Source organism: Macaca fascicularis, chromosome 9 (assembly GCF_037993035.2).
Source record: "Macaca fascicularis isolate 582-1 chromosome 9, T2T-MFA8v1.1".
Taxonomy (NCBI): domain Eukaryota; kingdom Metazoa; phylum Chordata; class Mammalia; order Primates; family Cercopithecidae; genus Macaca; species Macaca fascicularis.
This window is the reverse complement of record NC_088383.1, coordinates 92,714,262-92,728,546: the sequence shown is the minus strand read 5'-3', so window position 1 is coordinate 92,728,546 and position 14,285 is coordinate 92,714,262. Positions and strand designations below refer to the sequence as shown.

The window sequence follows — 14,285 nt, the reverse complement described above, 5'->3', positions numbered from 1 at the left end:
TCCTAATGTCCCCTGAATAATTCATCAGCAAATCCTATATGTTCTATATTTTAACCCCCTTCTCAAGGTCTCCATAGCCTATCAACATCATTCAACCTACTGTCAAATTTTGCCTGGACTTGTCATGCATTTAACTCTACTTGTCCAAAACACTGTGTTACCCATTCCCGACATCCTCCCTGCACAGCATCTACAATAATCTTTTTATATTGGATTATGTCGTAACTGTTTAAATCATTCAAAAGCTTTCTTTCCAACACACCTAGAACAAATCCCATATTCTAGCCCCAGGTACATTTCTGATCTCATTTCCTATCAGACTTTTTCATTCACACTAGCCTCCAGCTCCCTGTCTGCCTTTAGGGCTTTACAAAGTAATCCCAGAATGCTGCTCACTTAAGAATCCACAAGTCTTGATCTTTTCCTTTATTCTGGTCACTGTTTCAGTTTTATCCCAAAAGAACTATCTTGACTTTATTATCTAAAATAGCACCACTCTCATTCTTCCCTTGTCAACCTTTTTTTTCCCCTTAGAATTTATCACTACATAACTTACTGATTTATTCATTTCTTCAACTAGTTTGCCTGCATTACTCAGGTGGAAACTTTGATTATTTGTTTGTTTGCTTTTTCAATTGCTCTATATCCAACTTCTAGAACAGTGTTTAGCACATTATAGGTACTCAAACATATTTGACTAAATGATAGAACTAAATCAATTAAGAGTTAATAAGACTAAAATACAAAATGAGATAAAAATCAGCTACAAAGGATGCTTACTTGTGGATAACAACATAAATTAAATATAATGAGTGACAGATTTGTGGACTACTTTTAGTTAAACTGCTGATTCAGATCAGGGGTCTGTACTTGGCATAGTGGAAGAACTATTTTGCAAGCCCAACACAATTAGGTTGAATTTTTTTCTTACTGAGAGTGTTTGATAGGTGATAAAACTACACGTAAGAAGAGCTCTAATCATGATGCTCCTGGTAATAGGAAAATAAAGGCAATTACTCATGTGCAAAACTAGAGGCAATCAAAAGCTAGATTTGCCAGAGATGTTTAGGTTTTATGTGCAATTTACAGCTATTTACAAGTTAACCATTGAAATGCTGTCCAAAATTAACTCTGCAATTGAGAATCCAAAATGTTTAGCATCTAAACTTTTTCCTCAGTAAAATGCAACCTTTAAAATTTTTTCTAAATAATAAAACATTAGTAACACACAGTTGATTACAAATAGTCATAAACATTTGATTATAAACAATTATAGTCATTAGTAATAATCATTTGATGATAAATAAATAAATAAATTGAAAATTTACAACTTTGGTCTTAGATACTGCATTTTTGAAATTCCAAACAAGCCAACGTTTTCTGAGACATCAAGATCTTTGTAACTTTTAGTAAAGTACTAAAATTGGTAGAGTTATTTTTTTACTTTCACTCAATCAGCATTTAAAATTCAAACATTTATTTCAGAAAAAAAAAATCGTTACTTAATTTATTACACTATTTCTTCTACTAGAAGTGGTAATTTAATATTTGTCATTAGAGATTCCATTTTGAGAATCCTTTGAGTTATCCTACTGGAGGAATACAAACCACTAAGAAAATATATACATTTCAACATCTTATTCAATGTAAAACATCATAAATATTTTGTTACTATTTTCATAGTAAAATAAAACTCAAAAAGTTGCTAAGTGCTTACCTGATATAATCTGTATTGAGTTTAGATAACTAAACTAATATAGCTCCAAGTTTCAGACTTTTGTTTATATAGCGTAAGTATGCAGTTAATGCCAACTATAGGGTTACAGCTTATCTGCAAAACCCAAGCTTTGTTTTTATTTTAGTTCTCTATATTAACATAATTTCTCATACCTTCACTCTGAGTACAGAAGTAAACATTCTTGCATCTTCAGATACACCTCCGATGTAGAATTTTTTCTGAAACACTGGGGGATGATTATTTTCATCCTGAATCTCAATGTATACTTTAGCTGTATTGCCTGGAGGACAAGAAATGATACATTTTTTACTGGTGGTTATTCATGGGGGAAAAAAAGCACTGAAGTAAATACTTGCTGCACTTTTTCTGGGAAACACTGAAAATAAATCAAAAGCCATTTCTAGATGGCATGCCTAGTACCCCCAAATTCAGGGGGACCCTGATAATGATGCTTCTGGTATAAAAATGTTAAGTTGCTGTTATTTCTTTTAATTACAATGTCCTGGTAATTCATTTTACTTGATTTAATTTGGCGCTAAAACATTTCACCCTGCCAATTTTAATGAAACAATTCAACTGTTCTTGTTCACAAACACTTCACACACAATACTAGTTATACCAATGGGACACAAATATGTAAACCCTTTATGAAATAATAGAAACTGCCATAAACTATTATATGAATATATACTTATTTATTCTTAAGTATAAAATCAGAAATGGCATTTCTTTAGCTTAAAATTGTACTATGACATTTTTATTTTAAGACTAAAAGGAACAGTATTTGGGTGAGGTGTTTATTTCCAAATGGAAAACAAGTATTATCATGCTTGGAAACTGTCAATGTTAGAGGCTAACATTCACTGAAAACAATGTAGCTGAAGATAACATTATGACTCATAAATGCTTCATTTTGCCATTTAAATAACAGTAAATGTACCATAAATGATACATGTCATCATCAAATGTTAGAACCTCCCTTAAATCATTACACCTTTAATGAGAAATGTGGTACTTGTCACTAATCCAAAAATGACCTTTTAAAAAACAATTTAATGTATAAAATTAACTTATAAACCAAATAAAATGGGAAATAAGTGGCTATTTATTTCATAAAAAAAAAGTCAAATAAGTATTGCTAATGTATTACCTAAGTCAATTTTTCTGATGCATTTCAGTTATGATCAAATATATGGCAATTAATGTACATACTATTTATCAAGGATGTCCTTATTTTGGTGTTTTACCTGTGTTTAATGTCTCCTGTACAATTTTAACTAATTAACCCCAGTGTACTTGCAGGATACATCATGGGTATACATTTGTATTGGTTGAATAAACGAATGAATAGCTTGTATTAGTAAGAACTTAGAAATAGTCTGTTTTTTTGTTTGTTTGTTTGTTTGTTTTTTTGGTTGCCCTGGGAAAGGTCAGAGAGAACAGGGAGTTAACTCTATGATTTTGCTCCTATCCTGCTGATACTCATTCAGTTTTTCTCTATTTGTCATCTGTGACCTGGAAGAGGTAGAATCAAGAGGAAAACCATGCTAGCTCAACAGAGAAGAGAACCCAGCAGGGAAGTAGGGCTAATAGCAGATTATGCTTCTCTATCCTGTAGTGCCAGGGCTCTGACTTGTACCCTAGTCAGTCAATCAGAATTCATCCAAAATGAAATCATATTTAGTTTAGTAGCAGACCAATTTTATCTCTAGAATGAAAAATGCTAACAGCTCTAAATTTAAAAATAAAAGAGGACTTTTAGAATATATCACCTTTCCAATCACTTATATCCTCTTTCATTCAGAAACATATACAATTCACATGTGCTATTTCTTTTCAGAACTCTTAGAATGACAGAAGTCTCAGAAAAATACTGATGATGTATATTTTCTTCTTTAAATGGGATGAGTCATTTAAAATGTTATACAATTTTCAAAGAACAAGAACTTTGTCATGATCTCTTCCCTTACCTCCCAGCCCTAACTTCATATCTGGATGGTAACCAAATCCTACGTGTCAACCTTATAAGCAGGTAAATTAATGCATAATAAATATATCTTGTGTCATTTTTCTCTCAGCTCCACAGCTGCCCATATACTTAAGTCTGTTGTTGTCTCACCTGAGTGATTAAACATCATCTGCTCCCCTGTCATGTCTTTCTAATGTGTCCTGCATTCTGATATAACAAAGACATTACAAAATATACAAATGGGATACATTAAATCAAATGTTAACCCAACAACCACCATTCATATGTACATTTTTTTTTTTTTTTTTTTTTTAATGGAGTCTGGCTCCGACGCCCAGGCTAGAGTGCAGTGGCACAATTTCGGCTCACTGCAAGCTCCACCTCCTGGGTTCACACCATTCTCCTGCCTCCGTCTCCCCAGTAGCTGGGACTACAGGCACCCACCACCACACTCAGCTATTTTTTTGTATTTTTAGTAGGGACGGGATTTCACCACGTTAGCCAGGATGGTTTCCATCTCCTGATCTCGTGATCCGCCCGCCTCGGCCTCCCAAAGTGCTGAGATAACAGGCGTGAGGCACCTCACCCAGTCTCATATGTACGTTTAACAGAGACATTACAAAATACAAATAGGATACACTGAAGCAAATGTTAAACCAACCACCATTTATATGTACATTCTATCATTTAATTGTTTCTTTAAACATTCATTATAACTTTTGAGGGACTGCCATGTGTTAGTTACTCTGGTTACCACTATGTGAGATAAAATATAAAATATATAATCTTCAAAACATAAACAATTTATATTAAACCATTTAGCATAAAATATAGGGCTCTTAATAATCTAACATGGTTATTTGGTTTTATTTTACTCTTCTCTCAATTTTATTATCATTGACAGATATTGTGAGTTTGTGGCTGTAACTGTGTGTGTACGTACATAATCCCAAACCCCTCACAGACACACACACACACACACACACATGCATGTATGCACACAAACCTACAAACTTTACAAAGTCTTGAAGAAAAAAGAAGGGTATTATAAAATACATGGACTCTATTACAGGTAGAACTTTAAGAAACTCGTGATTTTGAGTTATCAGATTACTCATTTTTTTTCAAACAATACTACACTAATCCATTTTTTAATTGACAAATACATTTTAATACGTAGTGAATTTTTCACCATATCCTTAAAAAGTCTATGACTAGGGAAGTAACTTGGTAGTATAGTCTATAGAAGAATAACTTTATTTGGCCCTGGTTTACTGAAAGCTAAGGGGCTTTCTTTTGTAAGTCAGGTATTTATTTAGGTGTGTTCATATGTCAGATTAATAAGTACTAACAATTCTTTTTTTTTTTTTTTTTTTTTGAGATGGAGTTTGACTCTTGTTGCCCAGGCTAGAATGCAATGGCGCAATCTTGGCTCACCACAACCTCTGCCTCCTGGGTTCAAGCGTTTTTCCTGCCTCAGCCTCCTGAGAAGCTGTGACTACAGGCATGTGCCACCATGGCCGGCTAATTTTTTGTGATTTTTCAGTAGAGATGGGATTTGTCCATGTTGAGAGGCTGGTCTCGAACTCCCGCCCTCAGGTAATTCGCCCACCTCAGTCTCCCAAAGTTCTGGGAATACAGGCATGAGCCACCATGCCTGGCCAACAATTCTTAAAAATATTATGTGTATATTCATATACATACTTACATGTATACTTTGTGCATGTAAGTTTAAGATTCAAATACCAAATTGTTCCTATGAAAGCTCCTTTGATTCAGTGGCCTGTATCAGTTATTAAGTGGTTTGTGGGAAAAGGGTCTATGGATAACCCAAAATATGATTATATAACCTGAACATAATGGGGAGAGATGATTATACTTAATTATAATATTTTAATTAAATATTTATTTATACGAAAATTAATGACTATACAATACTAAATTCCAGAATACTTCACAACCAGCACACAAACAAAAACTCAAAAACATTGTTTAGACTTAAAAGAACTTATACATTTATTTATTTATTTTAAAAAGCCACGATCATTTAGTTCCTTTCACAAAAAAGAAACAGCTATAATGTGATTTATAACAATACTGTATCATGAATTTTGAAATTTATGATGTTTGCTATATATCTAATTATATAGGATAGTTTGTAATAGTCAACCAAAAATAAATATAAAATTGTGAAAAAGGTGTTTTCATTAAGTTTGTGGCTTAGAATGGCTTAGAATAAAATTGTTAATTTTTATTTTCTATAATGTAAAGTAGACTAGTCTTCTTTTTTTTCCTTCTCCTTGATAATTTTAGGCAGTTGTCAGGTATCCCTCCTTTGAAATGCTATAGTGTATTAAAAATGTTTCTTTCTATAAATAACCTTTCCAGAGCTTAGTTTACATTGCATTTAGTTATAAGCATGATTTTATTCTTATTAGATTTCAATACGCTTAAAGATGGAAATTGTATCTCCCACATCTATTAGTACTATAATGCTTCAGTTTGTAGATAGTTTTTCCCCTCAGATATTATTCTAACAGAATTTCTTAATTTTTGCTGAACAAAAAAGTTGATATTCAATTAATTTGCTAGTTTTCTTTGATTATAATCATGAGATTATGATTAACAGAAACAAAAAGTTAACTCTTAGAAGGATATGAGGGAGCTCACTAAATCAAAGTGAAGTCCAAAGAAGGCTTTTGGTACCACAAAATAATCAGGAAGTTGCAGAGTCTTTAAAGCAGCAGATGTTTGATTTTCTTGCAGGTAACTGCAGATGAAATAACAGCAAACTCTGTTCTTCTATGTTCTTTTACCCTACTTCTTCCTCTTTTTTTTTTTTTTTTTTTTTAACAAACAAAAAAACAACCCACTAGGCTTAAGAATCATACCCCAGGGACACATTACCTGATTGTCCTAATTTGGGTCATGTGCTTGATCCTTGTCTCGGGGAGGAGAAGTCACCAGATCATCCACTTGAGAAATTATTGGGATAATTACAAGAAATTGTAGTGTTTCTACTTAAAGAATGTAAAATAAATGTTGGCCAGTAAAAAAAAGTAAATGCAAATAAATGTACACCTATAGTTAAATCACTAGAACAGTGTTCTTTTCGATTTTTTTATTCATGTATACACAATGTACCTGACATCATCGATTTCCTCGGCTCACATGCTTCCCCACTAAGGACTGTACCATGTTCTTCCACCAGATTTGGATATTGATTATTTCAAGGTTGAAACTTGGAAGCAACTCTGATTTAAATTATTTTAAGATAGCCTGTTTTTTATCTCCTTGAGAATTTACAAAAACTTTTTTTCCATGTTGTATCCTTTATTTAATGTAGACATCAGACATATAACCAAAGAAAGATGCTAGAAAGAAAAAGAAAAGCACCATGATAAAACAGATTGAAAAATGTTAGGGGACCAACATGCGTGCCTAATATCCTAGTATTCTCCTCCAGTCCCTCTTCTGACTCATCTAAACAATGCAAGTATTGGAAAGAGCACCAAAAACAGTGAAAGAAATTACAAACTAGGCTAAAGAGTTATTTGGAAAGTGTTTTGGTTAAGAGACATTATAATTTTTCTGTGTGCTTTAGGGCACCTTGACTTATTTTTCTTCCATTATTAATTTTTTTCTCCAATTTTCTATGGGACAATCTTTTCTTTGGCCAGAACATTTGGCTTTAGTAAGCCATAAGTTTTAAAAATGACTCCTGACGTAAGAAAATGTGAGATACCTTCTTGCAATGTTTTAAAGAAAGAGAAAATAATACTTTTATGTAGTCAAGCTCAGAGAAAAATGTAAGACTTAGTATAGATACCTCCTTGAATATTTATTCTGTTCTATTTTAGACATTTAAACATGGTAGAAGGAGTTCAGAAGAGTGATTTTAAATACCTATTAACCTCAACTTGACTCTATGATCTTTAAGACCAAATTTAGTTTGATTTTTCCCTTCCCTTACTTTTGATAATCAATACCATAATGTTAGTTTTTTCTTTTTAGGAAGGCCCTATTATCCTCAAGATGAATCCATTTCATTTATCCACATGACTAATCTAGTGCCTACACTGCACTGGATTTTCAAAGAAAGCCTTCCTGAATAGAAAGCCAATGAGTTAAAAGTGTTCTCAACTGTGATCAATTTGGCTTCTCTAGAGCCATTTTTGGTAGTCATGACTGTGTGGATAGGGGAAGGTAGTGCTACTGGAAATAAATGAGTAGAGGTCAGGGATGGTGAGAAATGTTCTGTGATGAACAGAATGGGTCCTCATCCCAAACAAACAAACAAAATATTTGTCCCAAAATGTCATTAGTGATGAGGCTGAGAAACCCCAAGTTAAGTAAAAAGAGAAAGAGGAATTAGATGAGTTAAGATAAAATGGAAAGTTTCCAAAAAGCTATAGTAACACCCTCCTCAATCCATCTGCATGTATATGCCTTTAATGTGGAACTTATCAATATATGCTGTAATTATTTGATCACACATTGGTTATACTCTTTTTGATTGTGTCCTATAAAGTCAAGGGTTCAAGCCTGTTTACTTCTACTCCTGTCACTGCCTCCTAGCCTCTGTTCCTGACATTCTCTCAATCTAAAATATTCTTAACTCTAAGTCATTTCTTTAGTCATTGCTGGCAAATACACATTATAGAAATATTTATTCCTGTACTTGGGAATGTAGGAGTTTAGTCTGATTAGAAAACCTACACTAGACTATATTTCCCTCAACACCTTAAAGGAAAGGACTGTGTTTTTCTTATTGTTATATATCCTTCTTGCCTAACACATTAAATGATTTTTTAAATTGTTATCATGGTAAATGATTTATAGAGTCTTCAAACAGTCCTATTGAAGATAATTTTTTAAAGGCCTGGAATATCAGATTTATATTTGTTAATTTGTTGGTATCAAGAGATTGAAGTCAGTTCCTGACTCTAAAAGTACACAATTTTTTATGCTGTTTTTAAGACAATTTTTGTTTATGCTTTATGGGTAAATTAGTTCTGGAAGCATTGTGACTTCCACATAGTAGGTGATATGGTTTGGCTCTGTGTCCCTACCCAAATTTCATCTTGAACTATAATCCTCACATATCAAGGGAAGAACCTGGTGGGAGGTGATTAGATCATGGGGGCAGTTTTCCCCAGTGTGTTCTCATGTAGTGAGTTTGCACGAAATCTGATGGTTTTATAAGGAATGCTTCCCCCTTCACTCTCTGTTTCCTGCTGCCTTGTGAAGCAGGTACTTGCTTCTCTTTCCCCTTCCACCATGGTTGTAAGTTTCCTGAGTCCTCCCCAGCCATGCAGAACTGTGAATCAATTAAATATCTTTTCTTTATAAATTACCCAGTCTCGGGTACTTCTTTATAGCAGTGTGAAAACAGACTAATACAGTAGGTGTTCAATAAATGTTAAATTAAATTGTAATTGCTACCACTTCACTACTCCCAAGTGTCCTCTTAAATAAAATAAATTGCTCTATTTTATTCCTGTAAATTAAATGAGGTAACAGATTTTTAAGCATTTAAAAATCATAATAACAGACATCCCTGTTCCAAGATGGCTGAATAGGAACAGCTCCAGTCAGTAGCTCCCAGAGTGACTGGTGCAGAAGACGGGTGATTTCTGCACTTCTAACTGAGGTACCTAATTCTTCTCAATGGGACTGGTTGGACAGAGGGTGCAGCCCACAGAGGGTGAGCCGAAGCAGGGCAGGACATTGCCTCACCTGGGAAGCACCAGAGGTTGGGGGATTTCCCTTTCCTAGCCAAGGGAAGCCATGGTAGATTGTACCCAGTAAATAGGGACACTGCTGCTCAAATGCTGCGCTTTTCCAGTCTTAGCAAATGGCACACCAGGAGCTTATACCCACGCCTGCTTGGTGGGTCCCATGCCCACAGAGCCTTGCTCACTGCTAGCACAGCAGTCTGAGATTGATATGCGAGGCAGCAGCCTGCCAGGGGAGGGATGTTCGCCATTGCTGAGGCTTGAGTAGGTAAACAACGTGGCTGGCGAAGCCCGAACTGGGAGGAGCCCACTACAGCTCAAAAAGGCCTGCTGCTTCTGTAGACTCCACCTGTGGGGGCAGGGCATAGCTGAATAAAAGGCATCAGAAACTTCTGCAGACTTAAATGCCCTGGTCTGACAGCTCTGAAGAGAGCAGTGGTTCTCTCAGCACAATGTTTGAGCTCTGAGAACAGACAGACTGCCTCCTCAAGTGGGTCCCTACCCCTGTGTAGCCTAACTGGGAGACACCTCCCAGTAGGAGCTGACTGACACCTCATACAGGTGGGTGGCCCTCTGGCACAAAGCATCCAGAAGAAGGATCAGGCAGCAATATTTACTGTTCTGCAATATTTGCTGTTCTGCAGCCTCCGCTGGTAATACCCAGGCAAACAGTTTGGAGTGGACCTCTAGCAAACTCCAGCAGACCTACAGCTGAGGGACCTGACTGTTAGAAGGAAAACTAACAAACAGAAAGGAATAGCATCAACATCAACAAGAAGGACATCCACACCAAAACCCCATCTGTAGGTTACCAACATCAAAAACCAAAGGCAGATAAAACCACAAGATGGGGAGAAACCAGAGCAGAAAAGCTGAGAATTCTAAAAACCAGAGCACCTCTTCTCCTCCAAAGGACCACAGCTCCTCACCAGCAATGGAACAAAGCTGGATGAAGAACAACTTTGATGAGTTGACAGAAGTAGGCTTCAGATGGTCGGTAATAACAAACTTATCTGAGCTAAAGGAGGATGTTCGAATCCATCATAAGGAAGCTAAAAACCTTAAGAAAATTTTAAATGAGTGGTTAACTAGAAGAAACAGTGTAGAGAAGACTTAAAATGATCTGATGGAGCTGAAAACCATGGCAGGAAACTACGTGACACATGTGCAAGCTTCAATAGCCAATTTGATCAAGTGGAAGAAAGGGTATCAGTGATTGAAGATCAAGTTAATGAAATAAAGCTAGAAGAGAAGTTTAGAGAAAAAAAAGAGTAAAAAGAAACGAACAAATCCTCCAAGAAATATGGGACTATGTGAAAAGACCAAATCTACATTTGATTGGTGTACCTGAAAGTGGTGAGGAGAATGGAACCAAGTTGGAAAACACTCTTCAGGATATTATCCAGGAGAACTTTCCCAACCTAGCAAGGCAGGCCAACATTCAAATTCAGGAAATACAGAAAACACCACAAGATACTCTTATTCTAAAACTGACCACATAGTTGGAAGTAAAGCACTCCTCAGCATGTGTAAAAGAATAGAAATCACAACAAACTGTCTCTCAGACCACAGTGCAATCAAATTAGAATTCAGGATTAAGAAACTCACTCAAAACCACACAACTACTTGGAAACCGAAAAACATGCTCCTGAATGACTACTGGGTTAATAATGAAATGAAGGCAGAAATAAAGATGTTCTTTGAAACCAATGAGAAGAAAAACACAACCTACCAGAATCTGTGGGACACATTTAAAGCAGTGTGTGGAGCTAAATTTATAGGACTAAATGCCCCCAAGAGAAAAGAGAAAAGATCTAAAATCGACACCCTAACACCCTAAAAGAACTAGAGAAGCAAGAGCAAACAAATTCAAATGTTAGCAGAAGGTAAGAAATAACTAAGATCAGAGCAGAACTGAAAGAGATAGAGATACAAAAAACCCTTCAAAAACTCAATGAATCCAGGAGCTGGTGTTTTGAAAAGATCAACAAAATTGATAGACTGCTAGCAAGACCAATAAAATCTTACATCCTCCCAAGACTAAATCAGGAAGAAGTTGAATCTCTGAATAGACCAATAACAGGCTCTGGAATTGAGGCAATAAATAATAGCCTACCAACCAAAAAAAAGTCCAGGATCAGACGGATTCACAGCCAAAGTCTACTAGAGGTACAAAGAGGAGCTGCTACTTTCCTTCCGAAACTATTCCAATCAATAGAAAAAGAGGGAATCCTCTCTAACTCATTTTATGAGGCCAGCGTCAACCTGATACCAAAGCCTGGCAGAAACACAACAACAAAAAAAGAGAATTTTAGACCAATATCCCTGATGAACATTGATGTAAAAATCCTCAATAAAATACCAGCAAACTGAATCCAGCAGCACATCAAAAAGCTTATCCACCAAGATCAAGTAAGCTTCATCCATGGGATGCAAGGCTGGTTCAACATACACAAATGAATAAACATAATCCATCACATAAACAGAACCAATGACAAAAGCCACATGATTTTCTCAATAGATGCAGAAAAGGCCTTTGAGAAAATTCAACAGCCCTTCATGCTAAAAACCCCCAATAAACTAGGTATTAATGGAACATATCTCAAAATAATAACAGGTATTTCTGACAAACCCACAGCCAGTATCTTACTGAATGGGCACAAACTGGAAGCATTCCCTTCGAAAACTGGCACAAGACAGGGACGCCCTCTCTCACCACTCCTATTCAACATAGTGTTGGAAGTTCTGGCCAGTGCAATCAGGCAGGAGAAACAAATAAAGGGTATTCAATTAGGAAAAGAGGAAGTCAAACTGTCCCTGTTTGCAGATGACATGATTGTATGTTTAGAAAACCCCATCGTCTCAGCCCAAAGTCTCCTTTAGCTGATAAGAACTTCAGGAAAGTCTCAGGATACAAAAATCAATGTGCAAAAATCACAAGTATTCCTGTACACCAATAACAGACAAACAGAGAGCCAAATCATGAGTGAACTCCCATTAGCAATTGCTACAAAGGGAATAAAATACTTAAGAATCCAACTTTCAAGGGATGTGAAGGACCTCTTCAAGGAGAACTACAAAGCCCTGCTCAATGAAATAAAAGGGGACAGAAACAAATGGAAGAACATTCCATGCTCATGGATAGGAAGAATCAATATTGTGAAAATGGCCACACTGACCAAGGTAATTTACAGATTCAATGCCATGCGCATCAAGCTACCAATGACTTTATTCACAGAATTGAAAAAAAAAAAAAAATTACTTTAAAGTTCATATGGAACCAAAAAAGAACCCACATAGACCAGACAATCCTAAGCAAAAAGAACAAAGCTGGAGGCATCACACTACCTGACTTCAAACTACTACAAAGATACAGCAACCAAAACAGCATGGTACTGGTACCAAAACAGAGATATAGATTAATGGAACAGAACAGAGGTCTCAGAAATAACACCACACATCTAGAACCATCTGATCTTTGACAAACCTGAGAAAAACAAGAAATGAGGAAAGAATTCCCTATTTAATAAATGGTGCTGGGAAAACTGGCTAGCCATAAGTAGAAAGCTGAAACTGGATCCCTTCCTTACACCTTACACAAAAATTAATTCAAGATGGATTAAAGACTTAAATGTTAGGCCTAAAACTATAAAAAACCCTAGAAAAAACCTGGGCAATACCATTCAGGATATAGGCATGGGCAAGGACTTCATGACTAAAACACCAAAGCCACAATAGACAAATGAGGTCTAATTAAAATAAAGAGCTTCTGCACAGCAAAAGAAACTACCATCAGAGTGAAAAGGCAACCTACAGAATGGGAAAAAATTTTTGCAATCCACCCTTCTGACAAAGGACTAATATCCAGAATCTACAAAGAACTTAAACAAATTTACAAGAAAAAAATCAAACAACCCCATCAAAAAGTAGGTAACTGATATGAACACTTTTCAAAAGAAGACATTTATGCAGCCAACAGAGACATGAAAAAATGCTCATCATCACTGATCATCAGAGAAATGCAAATCAAAACCACAATGAGATATCAGCTCACACCAGTTAGAATGGCGATCATTAAAAAGTCAGGAAACAACAGATGCTAGAGAGGATGTGGAGAAATAGGAACGCTTTTGCACTGTTGGGGGGAGTTTAAACTAGTTTAACCATTGTGGAAGACAGTGTGGGTATTCCTCAAGGATCTAGAGTTAGAAATACCATTTGACCCAGTGATCCCATTACTGGGTATATATCCAAAGGATTATAAGTCATGCTACTATAAAGACACACGCACATGTATGTTTATTGCAGCACTATTCACAATAGCAAAGACTTGGAACTCACTCAAATGTCCATCAATGACAGACTGGATTTAAAAAAATGTGGCACATATATTCCATACTTTATGGAATACTATGCAGCCATAAAAAAGGATGAGTTCATGTCCTTTGCAGGGACATGGATGAAGCTGGAAACCATCATTCTCAGCAAACTATCACAAGGACAGAAAATCAAACACCACATGTTCTCACTCATAGGTGGGAATTGAACAATAAGAACACGTGGACACAGGACAGGGAACATCACACACCAGGGCCTGTCATGGGGTTGAGGGCTGGTAGAGGGATAGCATTAGGAGAAATACCTAATATAAATGTTGAGTTAATGGGTGTAGCAAACCAACATGGCACATGTATACCTATGTAACAAACCTACACGTTGTGCACATGTGCCCTAAAACTTAAAGAATATAAAAAAAATCATAATAACAAAAAACTGCATGTTGTTTCAATTAAAAGCAATCTATTAAAAACAACAGATTTCTCTAAAAAGTTTAACTTTA

At 35.7% G+C, this 14,285-nt stretch overlaps 1 protein-coding gene across 8 annotated transcripts in view; it reads right to left on the bottom strand.

Moving 5' to 3' along the window:
* Positions 1-14,285, bottom strand: part of PCDH15 (protocadherin related 15) — a 1,788,406-nt gene that overhangs the window by 94,447 nt on the left and 1,679,674 nt on the right. For all 8 annotated transcript variants that reach the window (XR_012417282.1, XM_065521086.2, XM_065521087.1 and 5 more), the window contains one exon: positions 1,891-2,018. Coding sequence is in view for 7 of the 8 variants with exons in the window: in XM_065521086.2 (XP_065377158.1) it covers positions 1,891-2,018 (128 nt within the window). In the remaining variant the exon portion in view is untranslated. The remainder of the gene's footprint in view (positions 1-1,890; positions 2,019-14,285) is intronic.